Raw genomic sequence first — 27,517 nt, 5'->3', positions numbered from 1 at the left:
CACTTTTTATGCATCTAAAGTCACATTTAACACATTCTATGGCACCCTTTCATTGTATTTTCTTCCATCACAAAGCAGTGCATATTCACCAACAGGAAGCACTGTCAGTATGATTGAGACAATATGGGTCACACATGAGCATTGCCACTGTACGTTCCTGGCCAAATGTTTTGAGAATGACACAAATATTAATTTTCACAATTAATGCTGCTGCTTAAGTGTTTTTAGATCTTTTTTGTCAGATGTTACTATGGTATACTGAAGTATAATTCCAAACATTTCACGTGTCAAAGGCTTTTATTGACAATTACATAAAGTTTATGCAAAGAGTCAATATTTGCAGTGTTGACCCTTCTTTTTCAAGACCTCTGCAATTCACCCTAGAATGCGGTCAATCAACTTTTGGGCCACATCCTGACTGATGGCAGCCCATTCTTGCATAATCAATGATTGGAGTTTGTCAGAATATGTGGGGGGGTTTTGTTAACCCGCCTCTTGAGGATTGACCAGAAGTTCTCATTGGGATTAAGGTCTTGAGAGTTTCCTGGCCATGGACCCAAAATTTCGATGTTTTGTTCCCCAAGCCACTTAGTTATCACTTTTGCCTTATGTCAAGGTGCTCCATCACGCTGGAAAAGGCATTGTTCATCACCAAACTGTTCTTGGATGGTTGGGAGAAGTTGCTCTTGGAGGATGTCTTTGTACCATTTTTTCTTTATGGTGGTGTTCCTAGGCAAAATTGTGAGTGAGCCCACTCCCTTGGCTGAGAAGCAACCCCACACATGAATGGTCTCAGGGTGCTTTACTGTTGACATGACACAGGACTGATGGTAGCACTCACCTTTTCTTCTCTGGACAAGGTTTTTTTTCCAGATGCCATCGACAATTGAAAAGGGAATTCATCAGAGAAAATGATTTTACCCCAGTCCTCAGCAGTCTAATCCCTCTACCTTTTGCAGAATAGCAGTCTGTCCCTGATGTTTTTTTCCTGGAGAGAAGTGGCTTCTTTGTTTCCCTTCTTGACACCAGGCCATCCTCCAAAAGTCTTCGCCTCACTGTGCGTGCAGACGCAATCACACCTGCCTGCTGCCATTCTTGAGCAAGCTCTGCATTGGTGGTGCCCCGATCCTGCAGTGGAATCAACTTTAGGAGACGGCCCTGGCGCTTATTGGTCTTTCTTGGGCACCCTAAAGCCTTCTTCACAACAATTGAACCTCTCTCCTTGAATTTCTTGATGATCCGATAAATTATTGATTTAGGTGCAATCTTAGTAGCAGCAATAACCTTGTCTGTGAATCTCTTTTTGTGCAAAGCAAGGAGGACTGCACGTGTTTCATTGCAGGTAACCATGGTTAAAAGAGGAAGAACAATGATTTCAAGCACCACCCTCCTTTTAAAGCTTCCAGTCTGTTATTCTTACTCAATCAGCATGACAGACTGGTCTCCATCCTTGTCCTCATCAACACCGACACCTGTGTTAACGAGAGAATCACTGACATGATGTCAGCTGGTCCTTTTGTGGCAGGGCTGAAATGCAGTGGAAATGTTTTTTTTGGGTATTAAGTTAATTTTCATGGCATTTTCCTATTATAATTTTTTCTTTGTTCTTTTTGTATCTTTATTTGAAAGAGCAGAAATGTAAGCTTAGGAGCTGGCCCTTTTTTGGCACAGAACCTGGGCAGCGCTTGCTGATTAGTGGCTAAATGTAGCCACCAATTAGCAATTACTACCCATGGTGCATGGGCCAGCTCCTAAGCTTACATTCCGGCCTTGTCAAATAAAGATACAAAGAGAACAAAGAAAAATTGATAATAGGAGTAAATTATAAAGTTGCTTATAATTGTCTGCTCTAGAAAACAATTTGGTCTAATATCCCTTAAAGTGACTTTGGCAGTATAAAAAGGGTAAAAATCAATTCTATGTTTTATATTAGCTGGATGCTAAGATGCCAACTATAGCAAACGTTGTGTACAAAGTAAATAGTGACGATAACATACTTTAAAAAAAAAAAAAAAGTGAAAGAGAATATTGTGTTTTCCAATCCAGCAGCAGAGCCATTAAAGTTGTTTTTATCGGCCACTAAATCATTAATACATTATGAAACATGTGTTTCAGTTTAGACACCTTTTTTACATTGTTAACTGCTACAATGTATGCATGATGATATACATTCAGGTGCTCAAACTTGCTGCTCCAGAGGTTTTAAAACTACATTTCCCATGATACTTAGCCAGCTAATGCTCAGTGTCTCAGCATCATGGGAAATATAGTTCCAAAACCTCTGGAACAGCCCTTATATACAGTACATGTTTTAAGTTTAAAGGGACAGCCAACACCTGAATTGTTGTTGTTTAAAAAGATAGATAATCCCTTAATACTAATTCCCCAGTTTTGCATAACCAACACAGTTATAATTATACACATTTTACCTCTGTAATTACCTTGTATCTAAGCCTCAGCAGACTGCCCCCTTATTTCAGTTCTTTTGACAGACTTGCAGTTTAGCCAATCAGAGCTGTCTCCATGGTAAATTCACGTGCATGAACTCAATGTTATTTATATGAAACACATGAACTAATGCGTTATAGTGGTGAAAAAGTATCAAAATGCATTTAGATTAGAGGCGGCCTTCAAGGTCTAAGAAATTAGCATATGGACCACCTAGGTTTAGCTTTCAACTAAGAATACCAAGAGAACAAAGCAAAATTGGTGATTCATGCCCTATCTGAATCATGAAAGTTTTTTTTGGACTTGACTGTCCCTTTAAAGGGAATTAAAAAAACTCTAATTCAGAATACACAGTGGCGGATTTCAGATTTAGGGCCCAGTGACCTAAAGCTCTCTACAGGGTTGAGAGGTTCCTTTAAAGGATTTAATAATTCTTTACACTTTTTTTGCAAAAAGTAGTCTTTTGAGAAGCCACATGCACAGACATCTGATACTAGTGCAGGATGATGTCACTCATTATTACAACTCTCAGAGAGTGCACATGTGCAGGTATCGTCATTTGCTGTTTACAGAAGTCTAAAGTGATGCTAAACCCACATTTTTTTTTTCATGATATAGATATAGCATGTCATTTTAAGCAACTTTCTAATTTACTCCTATTATCATTTCTTTCGTTCTCTTTGTATCTTTATTTGAAAAAGCAGGAATGTAGTCATAGGAGCCGGCCCATCTTTGGTTCAGCACCTGGGTAAATGTGGCCACCAATCAGCAAGTGATACCCAGGTGCTGAACCAAAGACGGGCCATCTTGTAAGCTTACATTCTTGCTTTTTCAACTAAAGATACCAAGAAAACAAAGAAAAAATGATAATAGGTGTAAATTAGAAAGTTACTTAAAATGGCATGCTCTGTCTGAATCAAGAAAGAAATAAATTGGGTTCAGTATCCCTTTAACGTTAGATGTAAAATGTTACTACCTATTTTTAAAAAGAAGGTAGTGTATTGTAGTTTAATGTGAGTAAATAGTGTATTTAAAGTGAAAGTCAACCAGGGCTGGACTGGGAATAAAAAGCAGCCCTGGAAAAATATAAAGACCAGCCCTATTTTCCGTTGAGTCGGTAGAATGCACATGCACCATTTTTTTCAAAGGGGGTTACTGGGACACTCCTTCCCCAGTATTGTTTTCAGAATATTATATTACTTTGTATTAAATAAAAATGTCAGATTTAAGTTATATAGGCACCCTACAACCCAGTTGCATCCATTAGTCAGCCCTTTAAATTGTAGCTTTCCAGCCCCAGCTGCTGCAGCCCACCGGGAAATCTCCTGGTATCCTGGTAGGCCAATCCGGCCCTGAAGTCAACCATAGCGTTTTTGAAATGCTAGGGTTGACTATTGAAACAAATAAAGGGCACTTTCATTCATGATCGCCGTTCTTAGCTGCTACAGCAGCCCATGGCAAAAAAATATTTTTTTAAGAGGTGACGTTTTCACCTCTTAGCCAATAGCCGTGCGGTAAATCCGGCTCCCATGGGCACCAAACCGGATTTACCGCACGGCTATTGGCTAAGAGGTGAAAACGTCACCTTTTAGCAAAAACATTTTTTGGCTGTGGGCTGCCGTAGCAGCTAAGAACGGCAAACGGTTGAAACGAATAAAGGCACTTTCTACATGAAGTATCATATGCTTTATGAATGAAAGCGCCCTTTATTTATTTCAACAGTCAACCCTAGCGTTTCTAAACGCTATGGCTGACTTTCACTTTAAGCCTAGGGTATATCTTACCATGAATCGTTGGTGAAATATATATAAAATATGTGAGCGCCATAATAAAGCAATTCAGTGCATAGACAGTAACTTGTGACTACACAACCCACCATATCAACTCTGTATATTAGTTATCTTCTAGAAATATTCTGTATAATTGAGTGGATCAAGTCCTTGTGTGTCAGAAATCTCGCCCTGTTGTTTATCTGGCCAAAAATACTTAAGAAGAGGGATCGGTGTCTTTGCTTTGAGCTCTAAGAGAGAATAAGAAGAAGGCAAGGCCAGACAAAAACCTAGCGAGCCTGTGTTGTGTCATTGTCAGTGAAGCACTTAGACATTACCCAAGCAGTTTTTTGTTTGCCTGCTACGGCTCACAATGTCTTTCTCACAGCGCACTGAGCCGTGGAAACGCTGTCTCTTTCTCTTGAATTCAGCGACTTACTATTTCTTGAATTGAGATGCCTGCCTTTTGTTTTGTATTTCCTTGGTGGTTAACCCTTTGGGTGCCAGAGAGAGAGTGCAACCAAGGGGTTAAACCACTCAGTTTTGGTACTGTATATTTTTTTTTATAATGCAGGGTATTTGTCAAGCTTATTTTACAGTTAATTCAGGAAGTCTTTCTGTCATCAGTTCTCTTCATCTTTAGATAACTAATAAAAGCAAGAAACTTAAAATGTAATTGAAAATGTAAAGTTTAAAATTGGAAACTGTAAATGATAACAATAATGCTATATACATAATATTTATCCTGACTACTTCTGCTGCAAAATATTCTGTGTGTTAACTAAAGTGAATGTAAATTTTGATGCTAAAGTGCCTGGTTTTTAAAGATTCGATTAAAAACAGGGGCACTGTAATTCATCAAAATTTACATTTCACTCCTGTTGTGAAAAAAAAACTTACCTTTTAAACTTGACAGCAGCTCCAGCTTCCTCCGGTCATCGCAAGCCATTTCTGATGTCAGAAATGATTGATAGGTCATCCTCCAATCACAGCTTCCCCCCCCCGGGGGAATCAGTGTCTGATTCAAGCCGTGATTGGAGGAAGCCGGATGCCTCATTTTAGACCCAGGAAGAGGCTTTGCAACGTGTGGAGGAAGCTGGAGCTGCTGTGAAGATTAAAAGGTAAGTTTTTTTTCACAACAGGAGTGAAATGTAAATTTTGATGAATTAAAGTGCCCCTGTTTTTAATAAAAATTTACATTCACTTTAAGCGTCAACATTGAATTCCCCATAAACGCCTATATATCAAATTTAGTCTTGTGCACATGCATTTATTACAAGTGGTGAGTTAGTCTTGTGCTCACGTGCATTTATTACAAGTGGTGAGTTAAGTCTTGTGCTCACATGCATTTATTACAAGTGGTGGGTTAAGTCTTGTGCTCAGGTGGATTTATTACAAGTGGTGAGTTAGTCTTGTGATCATGTGCATTTATTATAAGTGGTGAGTAAGTCTGGTGCTCACGTGCATTTATTACAAGTGGTGGGTTGTCTGGTGCTCACGTGCATTTATTACAAGTGGTGGGTTAGTCTTGTGCTCACGTTCATTTATTACAAGTGGTGGATTAAGTCTGGTGCTCACGTGCATTTATTACAAGTGGTGGGTTAAGTCTGGTGATCACGTGCATTTATTACAAGTGGTGAGTTAGTCTTGTGCTCACGTGCATTTATTACAAATAGTGAGTTAAGTCTTGTGCTCACGTGCATTTATTACAAGTGGTGGGTTAAGTCGGGTACTCGTGCATTTATTACAAGTGGTGAGTTAGTCTTGTGCTCACGTGCATTTAGTACAAGTGGTGAGTAAGTCTGGTGCTCACGTGCATTTATTACAAGTGGTGGGTTAAATCTGGTGCTCACGTGCATTTATTACAAGTGGTGGGTTAAGTCTGGTGCTCACATGCATTTATTACAAGTGGTGGGTTTGTCCACGTGCATTTATTACAAGTGGTGGGTTAAGTCTGGTGCTCACATGCATTTATTACAAGTGGTGGGTTAAGTCTGGTGCTCACGTGCATTTATTACAAGTGGTGGGTTTGTCTTGTGCTCACGTGCATTTATTACAAGTGGTGGGTTAAGTCTGGTGCACACGTGCATTTATTACAAGTGGTGGGTTAAGTCTGGTGCTCACGTGCATTTATTACAAGTGGTGGGTTAAGTCTGGTGCTCACGTGCATTTATTACAAGTGGTGGGTTTGTTTTGTGCTCACGTGCATTTATTACAAGTAAAAAAGCTAACAGCAGTTGGTGAAATGATTGTTGGAGTCATTTTAAGCACAAGGAGGGGCATTTGTGTGGTACAGAAAGACTACAGCTACGGTGTGGAGCTTCATGCGGTCTGTAACGGACTATCACGTGCCTAGTATCCGTGTATATTGTACCTGCTCTGGCTTTTGTTTTAAATAAATTGTACATTTGCGGTGAGCGTTTGTCACTGTCTGTATCCAGTCTGCCTGGGGTCCGCGCTATAGAGCTAATTATCCTGAGCTGCTGAAGATCTAACTAATGTGAGTGTTCTGGCTCTGCCTTCCACCTGGGGAGTAAAGATTACATTGTATTATGCTGTGTGGTATTTCTTTTTCTTCCTTTTGAGGATCACCGTTTGAACTATTTGAATTTGACGGACTGTCTCCATTAAAGACTCTTTTCTCTTTATATATTCCTGCATATTGGTCTGTATCATTATTACTATTTGTGTGTGGTTTTGTTACACATTTTAGTTTTAGTTTGTATTATTTTCTGTGTTAACCACATTATTGTGACTTTTGTATTTATTATTATTTAAGTGGTGAGTTAAGTCTTGTGCCCATAGCCCATACTCAATCTAAAGTAAACAATTATTGCTTGCTAGTTTGTATAACAAAACACATGAAAAATGGAAATTGCATTATATAAAGAGTTGTTTGTCATGGGCTGCTTGGGTGGAATCATTTGTGTCCATGATAGTCCCTAGATACGAAGACATTTGCTAGAGGGACATCCTTTTGCGCTCCCAGTCTATGATAATACCATTTCTGGAACTGTTGTGAGCTCTGCATTGAATGGAATTGAGTAAGTACTATATCTTCAATTTTTTATTTAGAATCACTTCTAGAGCATAAAATAGAAAAAAATATGAACAAAAGGCAGGTGTGATAACAAATCAAACCAATCTATGGCATTAAATAGACAAATAGATGAATAATGATGTAATGTAAGCAGACACTAGATTATATAAGTTCAGTGCACTCCTATAAAGTGATTAACAGCTCCTGAACACGTTAAAGTGCATAAAGCGATACTAATACAAATTACCTAACAAATAATAGACAAATAAGTTATAATGCCTGGAAAATCGTAACCATAATAACTGTCTCACACATGGAGGATAGGAATGTATGTTAAATATCTGCATCAGTTCAATTCAAGCAGATCTTTTTTAATTATAGCACCAAAAAGAATTATTGATGAGGATCAATGCCGGATTGGCCTGCCGGAATACAGGGACTTATCCTGGTGTGCCAGTGGGCCACTGTCACCATAGGGCCACATCCTAGGTCAGGGAGCGAGCCTTGCGCGCATGCGTAGTGCATTTCTTCAAGGCCGCTCTGCTCCTGACAAGGGTATGGGGGCCTGTTCCAGGAGGGGGGTTGGGGCCGGTCTTTTAACATTTTCAGGGCCAGTCTGGTTTCCCAGTCTATCCCTGATGGGGATATTATTGCAAAAAAATGTACTCAAAATGTTCTATCACCCCATAGAAAAGTGCAGCATTGAAACATTTTGGCATTTGTATTGCCTGAATAACTATAACAAAAAATTTGCTTAACCACTTAACCCAAAAAGACGTATACTGTATATATATGATCAGTGCTCCGGTTCCATATAAAGGCAAATGCCTGATTGTTACAGACAGTGACACTGTGTGTGTCACTGTGTGTGTCACTGTCTGTAACAATCAACCTCATGTGCTGCCGGCGAGGTATGGGAGGGGAGGCGGGTGGGGGGAGGGAGTGGCCCTATGCTAAGGAAATATTTTTTAAGGTAGAGGGAAGGATCCATAGCTACACTATAAAAACAATGGGGGACGAGAAGGCATAATAAATGATCGCAGGAAGGGGGAAGGTAGGGGGCACCACTACACCACAAAAAAGTAAATAACATTTTAAAAAAAAATAAACTGGGTACTTGCAGACAGCTGCCAGTACCTAAGACGGCCACTAGTAGTAGAAGGGGGGATGGTTGAAGAGCTGTTTTGGGGGGGATCAGAGTGGTTGGAGGGTTGAGAAGTGATCACTATACTGTGAGGACAATACTAAAAAAAAAAAAAGCCCTAAACTGCATACTGGCAGGCCTACTACCAGTACCTAAGGGTGAGGGAGGGAAGAGAGCTGTTTGGAAGGGATCAGGTAGGCATAAGGGAGTTGGATGTGTCAGGTGGGTAATCTCTACTCTGGATCAAAAATTAACCTTTCAAACTAACTGATTAACCCCTTCACTGCCAAGAATTGTACGTAAGGTGTGCAGCTGCAATTAGCGGCATTCTAATTGCCAAAAAGCAATGGCAAAGCCATGCATGTCTGCTATTGCTGAACAAAGGCTCACAGAAAAGCTTTTATAACCATTTGTCATATGAATGCAGTAGTTGTGTGTAAATAATTTCAGTGAAAAACCCAATGTTTGTGAAAAAGTTAATAATATTTTTTGATGATCGTATCTAGCGGTCAAATAGTGGCATCAAATATACCAAAATGGGTTTAGATCAATATGTTGGGTTGTCTATTTTAAATATATATACCTGTATATACCTGTATATAGGTTTCATAGGTAAATCAAAAGCTCTATTTTTGTTTAATCAGAGTGATAGCAAAAATGCTAAAAATTCTCCGGTACTTTGGGCAAGTTTTTCTCTGAAATTCCCAGTAGTGAAGGGGTTAAAGGGACATAAAAACCCAAAAATGTTCTTCCATGATTGAGACAGAGCATACAATTTTTAACAGCTTTCCAATTCACTTTTATTATAAAATCTGAGTTGTTCTCTTGGTATCATTTGTATTAAGGAAGCAGCAATGCATTACTGGGAGCTAGGTAAGGTATTGAGTGAGCCACTAAAATGAGGCATATATGTGCAGCCACCAATCAGCAGCTCCTGAGCCTAATTATGTATCATTTTCAGCAAAGATATCTAGAGAACAAAACAAATGAGATAATAGAAGTCAATTGGAAAATTGTTTTGCCTGTCCCTGTAAATTTAAACTAATATATCAGTGTGATCTGTGCATGTCTACTAATGTTCAATTATCATATACAGGAAGTCCCTATCAATCAATGATAGCATAAGCAATCTTGTATATATTAACAGCTGAGCAGCTTTAGCAGGAAGTGTCTATCAGCCAATAAGTATCAGTAGAAGCTTTAGCAGGAAGTGTCTATCAGCCAATAAGTATAAGTAGAAGCTTTAGCAGGAAGTGTCTATCAGCCAATAAGTATGAGTAGAAGCTTTAGCAGGAAGTGTCTATCAGCCAGTAAGTATCAGTAGAAGCTTTAGCAGGAAGTGTCTATCAGCCAATAAGTATCAGTAGAAGCTTTAGCAGGAAGTGTCTATCAGCTAATCAGTAGAACGTACCTCTTACCCACTGAGCATTGTAGTGAATATCCAACTGATACTGCAGTACTGTATTTGATTTCATTTAATCAAAAACAACTTTTATTTCATATTTTCATGCACAAAATTAAAGGGACAGTAAAGTAAAAATTAAACTTTTATGATTCAGACCGATCATGTAATTTTAAACAACTTTCCAATTTACTTCTATTATCTGATTTGCTTCTTTTTCTTGATATACTTTGTGGAAAAACAGTCCTAGGTAGGATCAGGAGCAGCAATGCACTACTGGGAGCTTGCTACTGATTGGTGGCAGCACATATATGACTCTTGTCATTGGCTCACCCAATATGTTCAGCTAGCTCCCAGTAGTGTACTGCTGCTAATTTAAATGTTTTAAATTATATGCTCTATCTAAATCCTGGCAAAAATAGGTTTCATATCCCTTTAAATAAATTATGTTCAAGTTTAAAAAAAACATGTTTCTAAGATAACTTTTTACGAGCGCAACCCAACGTGTGCAGAACACGTACTTCTATCGCTCCACTTGTAATCTGGCCTAGTATAGGGTATGTCATTAAATAATTCAGTGCTTTTTAGCACCCTTACTGACACTGGATTTCGACCAGTGATCACAATATTAAAAAGCTTCCATTAATAACCTGCATTGTTTACCTCCTCCACAAAGGTGCGGAATTAAAGGGACAGTCTAATCAAAATGAAACTTTCATGATTCAGATAGGGCATGAAATTTTAAACAAATTTCCAGTGTACTTTAATCATCTCTTTGTTCTCTTGATACTCTTTGTTGAAAGCTAAACCTCGGTAGGCTTATATGCAAATTTCTAAGCCCTTGAAGGCCACCTCTTATCTCAGTGTATTTTGACATTTTTTTTACAGCTAGATAGCGCCAGTTCATGTGTGCCATATGGATAACATTGTGCTCAGTCCCGTGGGGTTAACTAGGAGTTAGCACTGATTGGCTAAAATGCAAGTCTGTCAAAAGAACTGAGATAAGGGGGCAGTCTGCAGAGGCTTAGATACAAGGTAATCACAGAGGTAAAAAGTATATTAATATAACCGTGTTGGTTATGCAAAACTGGGGAATGGGTAATAAAGGGATTACCTATCTTTTTAAACAGTACAATTTTTGGAGTAAACTGTCCATTTAATTACAAAAATAATGGCCCTTTTGTGTGGCATCACAGGTTGAAGGGCCTGAACATTGGTCCTATTAATTAGCGTGTAGTGATGGTAACAGGTGACGTATAATAAAACAATTTATTAAAAATGAATATTGTATAAATATGCTTTTTATGTATTTATGTGTTTATATTTGTATATATGTCTGTAAATACATAAATATACATATACATACATAAGTACATATAAGTAAGTATATATACATACAGTATCCCACAAAAGTGAGTACACCCCTCACATTTTTGTAAATATTTAATTATATCTTTTCATGTAACAACACTGAAGAAATGACACTTTGCTACAACGTAAAGTAGTGAGTGTACAGCCTGTATAACAGTGTAAATTTGCTGACCCCTCAAAATAACTCAACTTACAGCCATTAATGTCTAAACCGTTGGCAACAAAAGCGAGTACACCCCTAAGTGGAAATGTCCAAATTGGGCCCAAAGTGTCTATATTTTGTGTGGCCACCATTATTTTCCAGCACTGCCTTAATGCTCTTGGGCATAGAGTTCACCGAAGCTTCACAGGTTGCCACTGGAGTCCTCTTCCACTCCTCCATGACGGCATCACGGAGCTGGTGAATGTTAGAGACCTTGCGCTCCCCCACCTTCCATTTGAGGATGTCCCACAGATGCTCAATAGGGTTTAGGTCTGGAGACATGCTTGGCCAGTCCATCACCTTTACCCTCAGCTTCTTTAGCAAGTCAGTGGTCGTTTTGGAGGTGTGTTTGGGGTCGTTATCATGTTGGAATACTGCCCTGCGTCCCAATCCCTGAAGGAAGGGGATCATCCTCTGCTTCAGTATGTCACAGTACATGTTGGCATTCATGGTTACCTCAATGAACTGTAGCTCCTGAGTGCCGGCAGCACTCATGCAGGCCCAGACCATGACACTCCTGCCACCATGCTTGACTGTAGGTAAGACACACTTGTCTTTGTACTCCTCACCTGGTTGCCGCCACACACACTTGACACCATCTGAACCAAATAAGTTTATCTTGGTCTCATCAGACCACAGAACATGGTTCCAGTAATCCATGTCCTTAGTCTGCTTGTCTTCAGCAAACTGTTTGCAGGCTTTCTTGTGCATCATCTTTAGAAGAAGCTTCCTTATGGGAGAACAGCTATGCAGATCAATTTGATGCAGTGTGCGGCATATGGTCTGAGCACTGACAGGCTGACCCCCCCACCCTTCAACCTCTGCAGCAATTCTGGCAGCACTCATACATCTATTTCTCAAAGACAACCTCTGGATATGACGCTGAGCACGTGCACTCAACTTTTTTGGTCGACCATGGCGAGGCCTGTTTTGAGTGGAACTTGTCCTGTGAAACCGCTGTATGGTCTTGCCCGCCGTGCTGCAGCTCAGTTTCAGGATCTTGGCAATCTTCTTATAGCCTAGGCCATCTTTATGTAGAGCAAAAATTCTTTTTTTCATACCCTCAGAGAGTTCTTTGCCATTAGGTGCCATGTTGAACTTTTAGTGACCAGTATGAGAGTGTGAGAGCGATAACACCAAATTCAACACACCTGCTCCCTATTCACACCTGAGACCTTGTAACACTAATGAGTCACATGACACCGGGGAGGGAAAATGGCTAATTGGGCCCAATTTGGACATTTCCACTTAGGGGTGTACTCACTTTTGTTGCCAACGGTTTAGACATTAATCGTTGTGTTTTGAGTTATTTTGAGGGGACAGCAATTTTACACTGTTATACAAGCTGTAAACTCACTACATTGTAGCAAAGGGTAATTTCTTCAGTGTTGTTACATGAAAAGATATAATAAAATATTTACAAAAATGTGAGGGGTGTACTCACTTTTGTGGGACACTGTATGTATATATATATATATATATATATATATATATATATATATATATATATATATATATATATATATATATATGTACATACATATCAATCTTTAGACCTGTATATGTATGTATATCAATGTTAAAGCCCTTTGTCTGTCTTTTTTTTCTAACACCTGAGTCCTCATATCTTTAATAGGGATGGGCGAATGTGTTTATATACGAATTCGAATGTTAGAGCGAATGTTATTGTAGAAATTCGATTTACATAATAGAATGTTGATAAGAACGAATATTCTTAAAAATTCGATTTTCGAATGTTATTTACAGTTTTCGAATGTCACATTGTAGACTAGAAACACTATTTTGAATGTCACATTCGAATCGAATATCACATTTGAATCGAATGTCCACATTCAAATTCGAATATTACATTTATAAAACACAGTACAGTATTAGACTAGAAATATTATTTCGAATTTGAATGTCACATTTGAATCGAATATCACATTCGAATCGAATATCACATTTAAAACACAGTATTAGACTAGAAATACTATTTCAAATTTGAATGTCACATTCAAATTTGAATGTCACATTCGAATTCGAATATTACATTTCGAAATTGAATGAATACATAGCTAAACATTCTATTATTCAAACGAATATTTTCGAATTTTATTGAAAAATTCAAAAACGAAAATTCGAAAAATAGAATGTTAGAATGTTATATAAACATTCGAAATTCGATTCGAACGAACGAATGTATCAAAATTCGTTTTAAATTTTGAATTTTTAGAAACATTCGCCCATCCCTAATCTTTAAGCCCTTATAACTTTATGTGCAATTTATTTTTTGTAATAATTATTATCAGACAGTGTTATTATGAGTGTTACTGTACTTTTTAATGTATTTTTTATGTGTTTTGTGACACTTTTTTGTTTTGCGAAACAGTTAACTAGAGCTCTGAGTATGCGCTAACCCGACGTGCATTAACTTCAATTGCATTTACTTTCAACTTGTAGTATGAGCGAAAAACCCGACACTCGCAAACACCTGTGATAAACCCCTTATCACTTGCGCGTAACTGTTAGCACTCCACTTGTAATCTGGCCCTGAGTCAGTTAAAGGGTAGTGTTTCAGGTGGATGGCAATTATCAGAGATCACTTTATCTGGTTGTCCATAACGTGCAATCTGAGCCTTGGAAAAATATACAGAGGGCGACTCCTAGTGCAAATCAGTTGATACAGTTGTAAGCCCCAAATGATCCCTTTAGAGAGATACTCACATATTATGGAGCACACTATAGTGCTAATGAGGCAAGCTGGGTATATTATGGTGGCCCAGCGCACATAACGCTTTGGCAAGCAGTGGATCAATGTAGCAAATAAAAGATAGGAGACTCCAGAAGTATATCAAAAATGAGTTTTATAAAAATAAATAAATGAACATAAAAACAATCAGTAAAACATGCTACGCGTTTCTCAGAGCTCACCACTCTGTTTCCTCAGGCAAGTTCTACTGAAATATGACTGAAGTCTCCTATTTAAACCCAAAAGAACTAATTGGGATGTCGGTTACACCCATTACACACCCTTTTAATTAGCTCTTGCTACTATTACCATAGCAACTCTGCTGACTCCACCTAACATTCCTTAAATGGCATATACAACATGTTTTATATATTTACTACAGAGATCTGATAAAGATAACTTCGTATGTTATTCAACATTGGTTAAATTCTTAGTGCAATGTAACAGATCATCCTATAAAACTAAGGAACACTTACATTTGTATAGATAAATCTATCAACCAAAAACCTATATTTATCACAATATAGAGTGACTGTATTTATTTGTAGTTTATATACTTTCCAAATAAAAATAAGTATATGGTACTTAGCTTTATCTTCTTGTTTTTTGTTTGCAGTGCTAGAACCATCTTGTGTTGCAGTATGTGTGAGATATAGCTAATCGATGTATGTAGTTTTTCGCTCGACTTTTGTTTCCTTGTGTTGTCTTATGCAATTGACGGGATTTTCTTATGTTTACTCTTAAAATTCGCTGCGCTCTCTGCCGGAAGTGGTCATGAGCAGTTGCGATCTAGACCAATGTTATTGTATAATTACAGTGTTGTGCACTAAATGTCCAATGAAATATAGAGGTGTGTGCCAGTCATCCAATCAGTGATTTTCTAGAATGGGCCAATCAGTGTAAGTCTGTCGTTCTCTATGTTTGAAATTAGTGCTGATCTTTACCTGTATAGCCTTTAGCTTATATAGCTGTCACCGAACAGACTGAATATCCGGCTATATTGTTACTAGTTTTGATCCTTAAGTTCCTTACTATATATAGAAAAATACCCTTATCTATTAAGTCAAATTAATTTTTGATTGCAAATCATGAACTGAATAAAGGACAATTGTGCCGTAATCTCAATGTTGATGCTGAACTAAAAAAAATGTTTTTCTTCACCCCCCATATAGAGGTGTGTCCGTATGAACCAATGATCTTTTATGGATGTTAATAACACTTGTATATATAGATTTAATGTGCTCACGGGCTGATCTTATGACATTAGCTAAACTTTACTTTTATGGATGTTAATAACACTTATATATATAGATTAAATGTGCTCACGAGCTGATATTATGACGTTAACTAAACTTTACTACCAATGGAGTGTCCGTTAGATTTCTATAAGGCTGCATTAAAAGTGTGATGTGAACTATTAACTTTTATGAAATTAATATATAAATTACTTTTAAGATGGAGCTAACCAAGTAATAGAATATTAGCTGTTCTAGTTCATAACTACTCACAGTGGGCACCAACATTTGATGTTGATGTCTATAAGCTATAATGTGTATTTATGAATATATGTGTGTATACAGTTTATTGATATATGACAAACTATTATAGTGACCCCATGTATAATAATTACCCTATTATAATGTGCTTGTGTATTATAAGTTGTTAACTAACTGTGAATTATTAATAAAGAATGAATATATGTGTGTATACAGTTTATTGATATATGACAAACTATTATAGTGACCCCATGTATAATAATTACCCTATTATAATGTGCTTGTGTATTATAAGTTGTTGCCTAACTGTGAATTATTAATAAAGAGATCATATAATATATATACTAATTATATGTGTGATGGTAGAAGGATATTCCACCTCTGTTTAAATAAACCTATAACGTGTATATCTGTGATATAATAATGTGATTAATAAAATATTAATAAAAAAAAAACAAAAAAAAATAAATAAAAAAAAAAAAAAAAAAAAAAAAACATTGTTCTACCTATATAAACTAATTAAAATTACATGTGATGAATGAAATATTAATAAAATAAGTGTTCTACCTATATGAACAAATTGAAATTTAAGGACAAATTCCTCTAATGTGTATGTATATAAACATGGTATTTATTATATAAGATAATACTTGAATGTCACTAACAGTGTTGATATATGTATTAAAATGCTGCTGTGTCTATAACTTCATTTAGACCTTCTGGATATAGAGTCGAAAATTTATAAATCCAGAAGGTCTCTCTTTGACGGAGTTTTGTCATCCTATTTTGTGAATTGCTGGCAGTTACTATCTCCAATGGAGTAATCTTCATAAGACATTTCATAGTACCATGTGTAGTTGTATGGTGTCTAGAAGTGCTATATTTATCTAGTCCTTTCCTAATGCATCTGAGATGTTCTGACCATCTTTGTCTTATCATCCTGCAGGTGCGGCCTATATATTGTAGGCCACAAATGCAGGCGATACAGTAGACCACATATGTAGAGCTGCTTTCAATTTATTGTTTCAATCTGAGCCTTGCACCTCTTAACTGTAGTTTCAGTGGATAAGTCAGGAAGAAGTTACATTTCCCAGAAGTCTGTGTCAGCCGTATTGAATCAGTCTAGGATTAGACCCAACTGCTAGAGTGATTATTTAAACACACACTAGCACACTGAGAGGAAACCAGGACATGACCCACTCAGATAAGAAAAAACAGTTAGTATACAGGAAAAGAAAACTGTGTACTCACAGATGATGCAGGGTCACAGAACAGGTTCTGGATGGGATGAGGGAGTACAAGGTACAGAAAAGCAGGTTGAGGATGCTCTGTTTAGAGTGGTCAGGCAAAGCAGAGGTCAGTATCACTTTAAAGCAGGCAGAGGATGATCCGTTAGAGTGGTCAGTATCACTTTAAAGCAGGCAGAGGATGATCTGTTAGATTGGTCAGGCAAAACAGAGGTCAGTATCACTTTAAAGCAGGTGGAGGATGATCCGTTAGAGTGGTCAGGCAAAGCAGAGGTCAGTATCACTTTAAAGCAGGCAGAGGATGATCTCTTAGAGTGGTCAGGCAAAGCAGAGGTCAGTATCACTTTAAAGCAGGCTGAGGCAAAGCAATGGACAATGTCCCTTTAAGCAGGTTTAAGGATGTGGCAATAGAGAGGTCAGGAAAAGCAAGGGTCAATGTCCCTTTTATGCAGGTTTAAGGATGAGGCAATAGAGAGGTCAGGCAAAGCAATGGTCAATGTCCCTTTAAGCAGGTTTAAGGATGAGACAATAGAGTGGTCAGGCAAAGCAATGGTCAAATGTCCTTTAAAGCAGGTTAAGGGATTTGGCAGCAGAGTAGTCAGACAGACAATGGTCAAATTATCCTTTAAAGCAGGTTAGAAGAGCAAACACTCACGGACCCAATAGAAGCAGGAAGCAGGCAATGCTATCCGACAAATGGGCACCCGGAGAGAGAAGACCTGCCGGAGATTTAAAGGCCAGTGATGTGTGGGGGACGTAACACAGGAAGGCCGCATCACGTTACTAGGCAATGTAACGCGGTGGATGCAGAGAGAGATCCGGGAGCCGCGGCGACACAGCAATAATCGGGTCATGACAGTCTGAGTAATGATCGACTAATATCAGATACTCTTTTCCTGCGTAGTTGAATACGTCTATACTGACGATCTGCCAAGGACGTGTAGGTATCTCATGTGACATCATGGTTTCTTTTTGTTGCAAGTGGGACAATTGCTGACAAAGTCTTTGATTTCACCTTGCATGTTGAGCCAGTAAAGAGTATCACGAGCTTGTCTGTAGCATGCTTCACCCCCAATGTGGGTTGAGTGTATGCGTAATAACATGTCTGCTCTTAGTGACTTTGGTACTATGACTCTTGGACCTTTGTATAAAATACCATTTTGTATGCTGAGTGATCTCATTTCTGAAGGACCAATATTCCTTCACATTTGCAGGTGCTGCATCCTTTTCATCCGGCCACCCAATAGACGTCAGTGCTTGTAAAGTTGCATCTCTGTCTGTGTGCTGTATGAGCTGATGTAGCTGCTGATCCGTGACATTTAGATAGTCCGCTTGATTGACTTCAGCAAAGAAATTGTGTTCCTGTTGCAGCAAACAAACTGTATGATACTCATGCTCACCTCCAGGTGCCACATGATCTGTTGTAGCTCTGCTCAGGGTATCACTGATATACATTTTACATCCTGGCTTGTAGACAACATTGAGGTTGTAATGCTGCAATGTAAGCATCATGCTCTGTAAACGCTTGGGAGCACATAAAAGGTGCTTTTTGAATATGGCTATTAGTGGTTTGTGATCAGTTTCAGCTCTGATTGTACCCCGGCCATAAAGATAATGATGAAAACGCTGGCAAGCAAACACAATGCTTAAACATTCCTTTTCAATTTGAGCATAATTCTGCTCGACTGACGAAAGAGCTCTGGACGCATATGCAACTGGTTGACCTTCTTGCAATAAACAACATCCTAAGCCATTTTTGCTTGAGTCACTTTGTATTGTAACAGGCTTTGTAACATCATAATATTTCAACACCGGGGCAGCGGTGACCAAGCATTTTATCTCCTCCACTGCCTGGTCATGCTTAGGAAGCCAGTGCCAAACTGCATCTTTGTCCAGAAGTCTTCTCAATCGCTGATACACCTCAGACAAGTGCGGCATGAATTTCGCTAGGTATGGGACACAGCCAATAAAATGCTGTACCGCTTTGGCATCACCAGGCTGTGGCATGTCCACAACGGCTCTAATCTTATCTGGGTCAGCTTTTAAGTCTTGTGAGGACAGGATATGTCCATGAAAACAAACTTCTTGCACCTTGAACTGCAATTTCTCTCAGCGTCACCTACAGTAGCGCTGTTAGCTTCTCATCATGGTCAGGCTCAGCTTCTTCATCTGTATTACCACAGTCAACTATAAGAATATCATCAGCTATTGGCTCAATTCTGTGGAGCCCACTTAATAGTTCATACTGCTTTCGCTGATACACCTCCGGTGCTAAAGAAACTACAAATGGCAGTTTGAGCCATCTCTTTCTGCCCCAAGGAGTCCAGAAGGTGGTCATGTAGCTACTCTTTTCATCCAGTTTGCACTGTAAAAAAGGCATCTCTCGCATCAACAAGCGTAAAAACCTGTGCTTTCGGTAGTTTGTGCAAAATGTTGTCAAGTGTTGGCATTAAGTAGTGTGACCGTTTCAGGGCCATGTTCAGAAATTAGGGATTAATGCAAATTCTGATCTTCTCAGGCTTCCTAATAACTACCAATCCGTAGGCTCTGATACTGAAGTAATATGTCCTTCAGCTTCATACTTATCCAGTTGCGCTTTGACCTGCGGCTTAATGGCTACTGGCACATTGTTTGGGGCACATTGTACTGGTGGAATGGTAGGATCAAGTTCAAAATGTACCTCTCCTGGAACAAATACTACAAGGTTGAAATCGGGAAACAGTATAGAGAAACAAACTTCTCTGAAAATATCAGAGCAATCCCCGTGAACAAATGACTGAAATCATAGTCCCAAGTCGCCAGAAACTCAGAATATCAAAATATTCTCAGTAGACACTGAGGATTTGCTGTTTTGTCAGTGGTCTGGTCAGGGATTTTGCAGGCTGATTATCGACATTGTGTAGCTCAGCAGGAATGGTGAACTGCATCAGACCCAGGCGCTCACATGTTGAACCAGACAATGGTGGTTTCTGATTCACTTCAACAATCTCAAATTCAAGCATGTGAATATGTTCACGTATGCTGCATTCTGTTTGGAAACGTCCCAATGATTCCATTAGTGCTACTAGGCTGAAGAGGTGCCCTAGGTACCAGTTACATCTTGTCTTTAAACTTATGACATCACACGTTGCACCTGAGTCCAGCTGACAGGGTTGGCATATATTATTTAGTCTAAGATTTACAAACCATTTTTGGCCCTTAGATTTTACAGCACCAATGCATTCTTTTGAGTAAACCACATCAGTGCTATGTAAATGTGCATCCTCCGAATCTGATGTTTGCTCAATTGTGTGCAGCTTTCTTGCTTCCATTCTACTTGACAGACATACTCCAGTAAAATGATTGCTGTACAGATCTACCATCTACCACATGCTCTACAGATTTTCCCATAAGCAGGGCACTGTTCTTTCTCTCGTACATGCACACTGCCACAGTACTTGCAGGATGCAGGCTTGCTCATAGGTGAGTTGCGTAGGTGATTTTTGTGCTGAAGCTTGTGCTGTGGGTTCTTCAAGCTTAGCTGTTGCTTGGAGGCTGCGTTGATACTGTCAGTCTGTTTCATAGCTCTCATATGTTTGTCAGTAAGTTCTGCAGTGCGACATATCTCATTTGCTGCTTGTAGGTTTAAATCATGTTCCCTCAATAGGCGGCGGCGTGTGCTTTCACTATTGATACCTAGAACTATTTTGTCACAAATAAGTTCATCTCTCAGAGAGCCATACTCACAGCTTGCAGCTTTTTCTCTTAGCCGTGTGACAAAATTGTCTATTGCTTCACCTTCTTCTTGCTTGCAGCTGCCAAATATATATCTTTCATTTATGACATTTGTAGAAGGTCTGAATAAAGCTTCTACGGCATCTACAATGGCTTTCGTGTCCCTCTTTTGCTCCTCTGTGAGGTTTAAATTATGCTTGTAAACATGGTGGCATTCGCTGCCCATCACCCTCCTCAGTGTGGCTGCTTGCACTGCTGCAGGCTTCTCATTTAACCCTGTGGCAAGGGAGTAATCCTCAAACTCAGCTCTGAAGTTGTCCCAGTTACTGCTGCAATCCCCACTCACCCTCATTGCCTTAGGCAGTAGAATGCTGTTAGCAGCTGCCATGGTGCTGGTTTTCTTGCTTCCAGTACTCAGCTTTCAGGACAGGACTGCAATTGCTACAGAAGGCACAATCAGCTCTAAAGTCTCTCACTGCAAGACTGGCAAGTTCTTAGCATCAGATGTATAGAAACAGCGCAGATTCAGATACTTCTGACACCATGTTTCATGTGGTGTAAATAATGACAGTACAAGGCATTAGTGTACAGAAGCCATGATCTTAGCAGAGAGCCAACAGGAATAGGAAATGCCAAACAGGAAACAAGTACAATAGAAATAAATCATAGAGTTGCATATAAACTAAACACATGATTGGAAAAAAACTCAAAACGTTCTTAATATCATAAGTGTTTGTTTTCTTTGTTTTCTTCATTAAAACGTAGCTCCTTTTCTTGATAGCATACTGAAGTAGCCTCGGGAGTGTGCACGTCTTAACAACTCTATGGCAGCAGTGTTTGCAAAAACATTGCCAATCAGTGCTGACTCATAATTAACTCCACAGGAGTGAACACAATGTTATCTATATGGCACACATGAAAAACGCAAAATGCACTGAAATAAGAGGCGGCCTTCAATGGCTTAGAAATTAGCATATGAGCCTACCTAGGTTTTGCTTTCAACAAAGAATACCAAGAGAGCAAAGCTATTTTGAGGATACAAGTAAATTGGAAAGTTGTTTGAAATTGCATACCCTATCTGAATAATGAAAGTTTAATTTTGATTAGACTGTCATTTTTAATAATAGAATAATTTATTAAGACATACAAATAAGTTTTGCAAGATATAAGACAAAAGGGAAACTGTTTGGAAGATTGCCTATTAGCAGTGCTATTGATAACTGTGTGGTGAATTAAGGAATAAAATAGATGTATACCACCTGAAAGAGGGTAATGGTGAGCGTTTCTTAGGCAACTGAGCCAAGATATAGAAATTATACTATGATTTAATTTTCTTTTCTCAAAGTATTTTGAGCTTTTATGTCTAATCATATGACAGTTACTAAATATAGTAATATATTAAACATGGTTGAAAAAAATCCCAGATTGATCAAATTGAGTCTTTAAAGAGAAAACTGATTGTATTTATTTAGGAATCAGGACTGTAATATAGTCTTTTCCCCCCTTGTATAAATCATATTACAATTACATCTGAAACTTAATTGATGGCAAGAAATGGTCACAATGAGTGTTCCCTCTAAGGTCAGTTTTGTAAAGGGCCCAGCAGTGAAACAGTTAATAAGGGAACCACACTTAGCAGTCTGCATTGTGTAGTGTTTGCTAATTGCTCTAATTAACTGTTTCACTGCTGGGCTACTCACAAAACTGACCTTAGAGGGAACACTGGTTGAACCCTCCATCAGTCATCAACAGAAATGACAAGACTCCATCATATAATAGGTTAAAGGGATGTAAAACCCCACATCTTTCTTTAATGACTAAGATATAGAATGTTATTTTAAACAACTTTCTGTTTTATTTCTATAATCAAATTCTCATTGTTCTCATGGTGTCCTTTGTGGAAAATAAGGAAGGTAAGCTCAGTAGCGAGCATGTGGCAGCAGTTTTGCAAGAATGTTAAAGATTTGCAATAGCTGTAGATGAAAGCACTTTTTCCTGCCATTTCCTGTACAAGGCATGTGCTCATTACCTACCTAGGTATCTCTTCAACAAAGAATACCATGAGAAAGAAGCAAATTTGATAACAGAAGTAAATTAAAAACTATTTTAAAATTGTATGCACTGTCTACTTCACAAAATAAATATTTTTTTTGTTTTATGTCCCTTTAAGTAAAAGAGACCATCTTTCCAATGCTGTTTCATGGATACCATTTTATTCTATTAACAGAATTGATTCATTAAAGTTAATGCATCCTCTCTTTCATATTGATAAAGGATATAGCGCCCATAGGTCTGCCCGCATGCAAGGATAGCAAGGTAGCAATCACTGGCTGCCTATATTTATCATGGCACAAGTATTTACATGTGGAGACCCTCCCTCTGGTCTTTCACAACCAATCACATGAGAGCAGGACTTGTCAATCATCCCAGATTAATCAGTCCAGGATAATTTGAGACCATTACTTGTCTAATTTGAGGTTGCAACAAAAGCAAGTTTGCCTGCACCTCAAGTTCTCCAAAGCTGAATACCCAACTACATAAATGGAATCCTAGGTCCCAAAAACGCACAATACAAATTGCATAAAAAAATATAAATGGCATATACTTGTACCCAGAAACTTAAAGGGACAGTCAAGTCCAAACAAAAACTTTCATGCTTTAGATAGGACATGTCATTTTAAACAACTTTCCAACTTTACTTTAATCACCAACTTTGCTTTGTTTTCTTGGAATTCTTAGTTAAAAGCTAAATCTAGGAAGGCTCATCATATGATAAATTCTAAGCCCTTGAAGGCCACCTCTTATCACATGCATTTTTATTTGCTTTTCACAACAGGCGAGAGCTAGTTCATGTAAACCATATAGATAACATTGTGATCACGCCCATGGATTGTGGCAGACACTGCACTAATTGGCTAAAATGCAAGTCAATAGATAATAAATTAAAAGTCATGTGATCAGGGGCTGTCAGAAGATGCTTAGATACAAGGTAATCACAGAGGTAAAAAGTATATTTATATAACTGTGTTAGTTATGAAAAACTGGGGAATGGGTAATAAAGGGATTATCTATCTTTTAAAACAATACAAATTCTGGTGTTGACTGTCCCTTTAATGGAGAGATACTACTGGGTGCTGCATTGTTCAAATACCCCTGCTCAGGCACCAAATGGAAAAAACACATGTAAAAAAACAAAAATACAATATGTTTATTAAAATACAATAATTATACCAAATCATTATTAAAATAGGTCAACAATACAAAGAAATATATTCACCATTTGACTTTTATGTTGGAACCAATCTGGATTTGTTTTTAGAGTAAGCAAGGCTTGTTGTTGTCCTTTTGCACTGTTTTGTAGTATTTTATCTTATCACTTTTTTAGGGTGGTTATGGACAGCTGTGTAGCAGTTAGGCTAAGGATGCTGCAATTTTATATTACAACCTAAAAGGGTTTCATGCCCTTTAAATGTGGCAGGTATTATGAAATATTGTGTGCTTGTATTGTGATAAGTCTACACGTATAGTGCAAAATTCAACAGCTTAAACAACATGACACAAGCCAGTGCAGGTTTTTATCTCCAAATGAATGTTAAAGATATAATTGAAATTAAATAATTATTCTGATAAACTACTAACGTTTAACCCCTTGGTTAGCAGAGAGACATGTCAAGGGGTTAACATGTGTCATTACTTTTGAATACATCAGAATGTTATGATACAGCTCAAGCCTAAAGTCATTCCGAGCGTACCCACACAGGCTTTGAACATTGAATGGGGTTAGGAGAGAATGCGTCAATACTGCCAAAGGATGCTTTAGATTGCTTTAATACCAAAGTCATCTTTTTATGTTTAACGTCTGATGAGGAGTGGTAAAGAGAAATCATGGAAAATAATGTATAATAAGCTACAAAAAATGCATGCAGCAACCATAGCGTTTACCCATAATATCTGGCATGAGGCTCCATCTGTCAGACCTTGGCATAGGCCTTAAAAAATGACTTGAAAGCTAAACCACCACGTATAACTGTTTCTGTCACATCCTTGCTTGCTACCAGCATAATGAACTAGGCACAGATATTATTTGAAAGAAGGGTTCAATGTTGAAATAATAAAAAAAAAATGTTTAATTTGTTGGTGCCTTTGGGAAATGAAAGACTATTAATGTGAGCCATCGTTTTGTTTCCCCAGGAAAAAGCAGAACTAAAATATATGCTTTGGGACTTACCTGCTGTTCCTTTCATATTTCTTAGGTCTGTTGTTCCTAACGTTTGTGTAACCAGATACACTGACTAACAATTCTATAGCAAATTTGGGAGGTTGAGGAACAGATACAGTGCATTCAACAAATGTAACCAGGACCAAGGAAATGTTTTAATTCTACTTTGGCAGCTATTAGAATACGCCTCATATGAGCACTGTTTCTTCTATGGACTTCTAATAGAGGTGTTAAGGATGAATACTGCAGACCTCCCATCAGTACCAGATCCTGGTCCTCTTCCAGCTCTCAGCTTCTTGAGTTTCCATATTTTCCAGCTCAGCTCTACCCAAACACAACCTGCCCCTCCTGCTGTGGCCCTGTCTGTTGGGGGGCCACCTTGCACATTCAGGAATGGTTAGGGGTAATAATGTAAGGGAATTAATAAATGCTCAGGATATGCATCCCAACAATCCTAAGAATGAAATAACATTACACTCTGGGCAGACTCAATGGGCCTACCCACTGGTCTGCTAACAAGATCTATGTTTCTATGTTCCTGTAAGGATTTCCTGTTCCTTTTAGAATGCAGTATTTAAAAATATGCTCTCTGTTTAAAGGATGTTCCACCTCCATACAAGTTGTGCAGTTGTACACTTCATATCATTTTTTATTATTAAAAAAGGCATTAAGAACTCATTTACATTACATGAGACCTTTTGTATTGCATTGCATGACCTACATTCTGTTGTAATATTATGGTTAACTGTAGATTGTAGGTCATATGATTATATGGGGGTGCGGTTTATACAGTTTTAAGCTATTGCCATAATTTGGGTATAGAATAGCTTGATTGAGCACAAGTGCACTCCCCCCTTCCCGAAACAACCTGTGCCTGCATGTTTGTTGGTCTTGCTTTTTTGTTTGCTAATTTGTTTGTTGTTAGAATCTATTATCTTCAGAGTAATCATTACATAAAATACTGTACACAAAACAAATATCTTTAGTGTGATTTGTATTTAAATATTTGTCTACAGAGGACTCTATGCAACCAATCAGTCAGTAGGCTGGTGTTTACCATTGTCGATATCTATTGTATCACAGAACTAGTGATTCAGTCGCTTGGTGTCTTATCCCTAAATGTTGCTGGTTAATATGGAGTCTGTTTTTTTATTTGTGGTTTCAAATATGTTTTTGATTACTGGGGTTGACAGCTGCCCTTTACTAATATACTGGTTGGTGAAATGATAATAATAATATTAATTAGACTTCAGATAGGATCCCATTGCCTAAAGCCCCTGTCATAATAACGTGTGAAACTAAAACATGGTGGCTAAGTGATTTGATTATGACTGATTAATTGGTTTGCCTTGAATAAATATGGGTACAATTTTCTTGTGGAAAGCTTATAATTTTCTGAGTAAAATTACAGTAAAAGCAGAGACAATCTTGCAGTTATTTTACTACACATAATTGAACAGTTCCCTCTCACAACAAGCTCCCTGATTCGTTCTGGTTCTTGAACAATGAGAAGTATTTCAAATATCTTTATTCTGTACAAACAGTATAAGAGAATTTACATAAACTATAGTTTCACGAGTTTTAAAGGGACAGTCTACACCAAATTTGTTATAGTTTAAAACGATAGATAATGCCTCTACTACCCATTCCCTAGCTTTGCACAACCAACGTTAAAATACTCAATAGCATTTAAACCTCTAAATTTCTGCCTGTCTCTAAGCTACTACAGACAGCCTCTTATCACATGTTTTTTTATTAGCTTTTCACAACAGGAGACTGCTAGTTCATGTGGGCCATATAGATAACATTGTGCTCACGCCCGGGGAGTTATTTAAGAGTCAGCACAACACCGCACTAATTGGTTAAAATGCAAGTCAATAGATAATAAATAAAAAGTCATATGATCAGGCGGCTGTCAGAAGATGCTTAGGCACAAGGTAATCACAGAGGTAAAACGTTCATTAATATAACAGTGTTGGTTATGTAAAACTGGGGAATGGGTAATAAAGGGATTATCTATCTTTTAAAACAATTAAAATGCTGGTGTAGACTGTCCCTTTAAGTAAGAATTTTTCATTTAATTGCAAAACTACTAGAGGAAGCAGATTAACTAGAACCATACTGACAAGTCGGCTGTATGTGCATCATGTAACGTTATATCATATCGCCTTTTGTCACAGGTCTGCACATATGGAGACCAGTATGTGACCCTTATTATCATCCCTTATGATTGTGTTCTGGATGTAAATTATTGTAGTTCATTCATTAGACTCTGGTTATGTTGCTGATTTGGTAGAAGCTTTTAGTGTATGGTGCAATATTCTCAGATTTATTCACACAGTGCTATTTTTCCACAGGTAGCAGGGAAGCAGCATTTACATACGCCATTACCGCAGCAGGTGTAGCACATGCGGTGACATCGGCCTGCAGTCAGGGCAACTTGAGTAACTGTGGCTGTGACCGGGAGAAGCAGGGCTACTACAACCAAGAGGAAGGATGGAAGTGGGGAGGTTGTTCTGCGGACATCAAGTATGGAATCGAATTCTCAAGGAGGTTTGTTGATGCCAGAGAAATCAAAAAGAATGCGAGGAGGCTGATGAACTTGCACAACAATGAGGCCGGAAGAAAGGTATTCTAGATTAGACTTGATAGACAGGCTCATTACAAATTGGTGACACTTTGCGTCTAATATTTAAGAAAACTTACTTAGAGC

General features: G+C 38.2%; 1 protein-coding gene across 3 annotated transcripts in view; it reads left to right on the top strand.

Annotated features, from left to right (window-relative positions):
* WNT7B (Wnt family member 7B) overlaps positions 1 to 27,517 on the top strand; it is a 246,008-nt gene that overhangs the window by 183,619 nt on the left and 34,872 nt on the right. For all 3 annotated transcript variants that reach the window (XM_053719011.1, XM_053719009.1, XM_053719010.1), the window contains one exon: positions 27,162 to 27,433. In XM_053719011.1, the coding sequence (XP_053574986.1) occupies positions 27,162 to 27,433 (272 nt within the window). The remainder of the gene's footprint in view (positions 1 to 27,161; positions 27,434 to 27,517) is intronic.

This window comes from Bombina bombina, chromosome 6 (genome assembly GCF_027579735.1).
Source record: "Bombina bombina isolate aBomBom1 chromosome 6, aBomBom1.pri, whole genome shotgun sequence".
In the NCBI taxonomy this organism is placed as follows: domain Eukaryota; kingdom Metazoa; phylum Chordata; class Amphibia; order Anura; family Bombinatoridae; genus Bombina; species Bombina bombina.
This window is presented reverse-complemented; position numbering and strand designations above follow the sequence as displayed.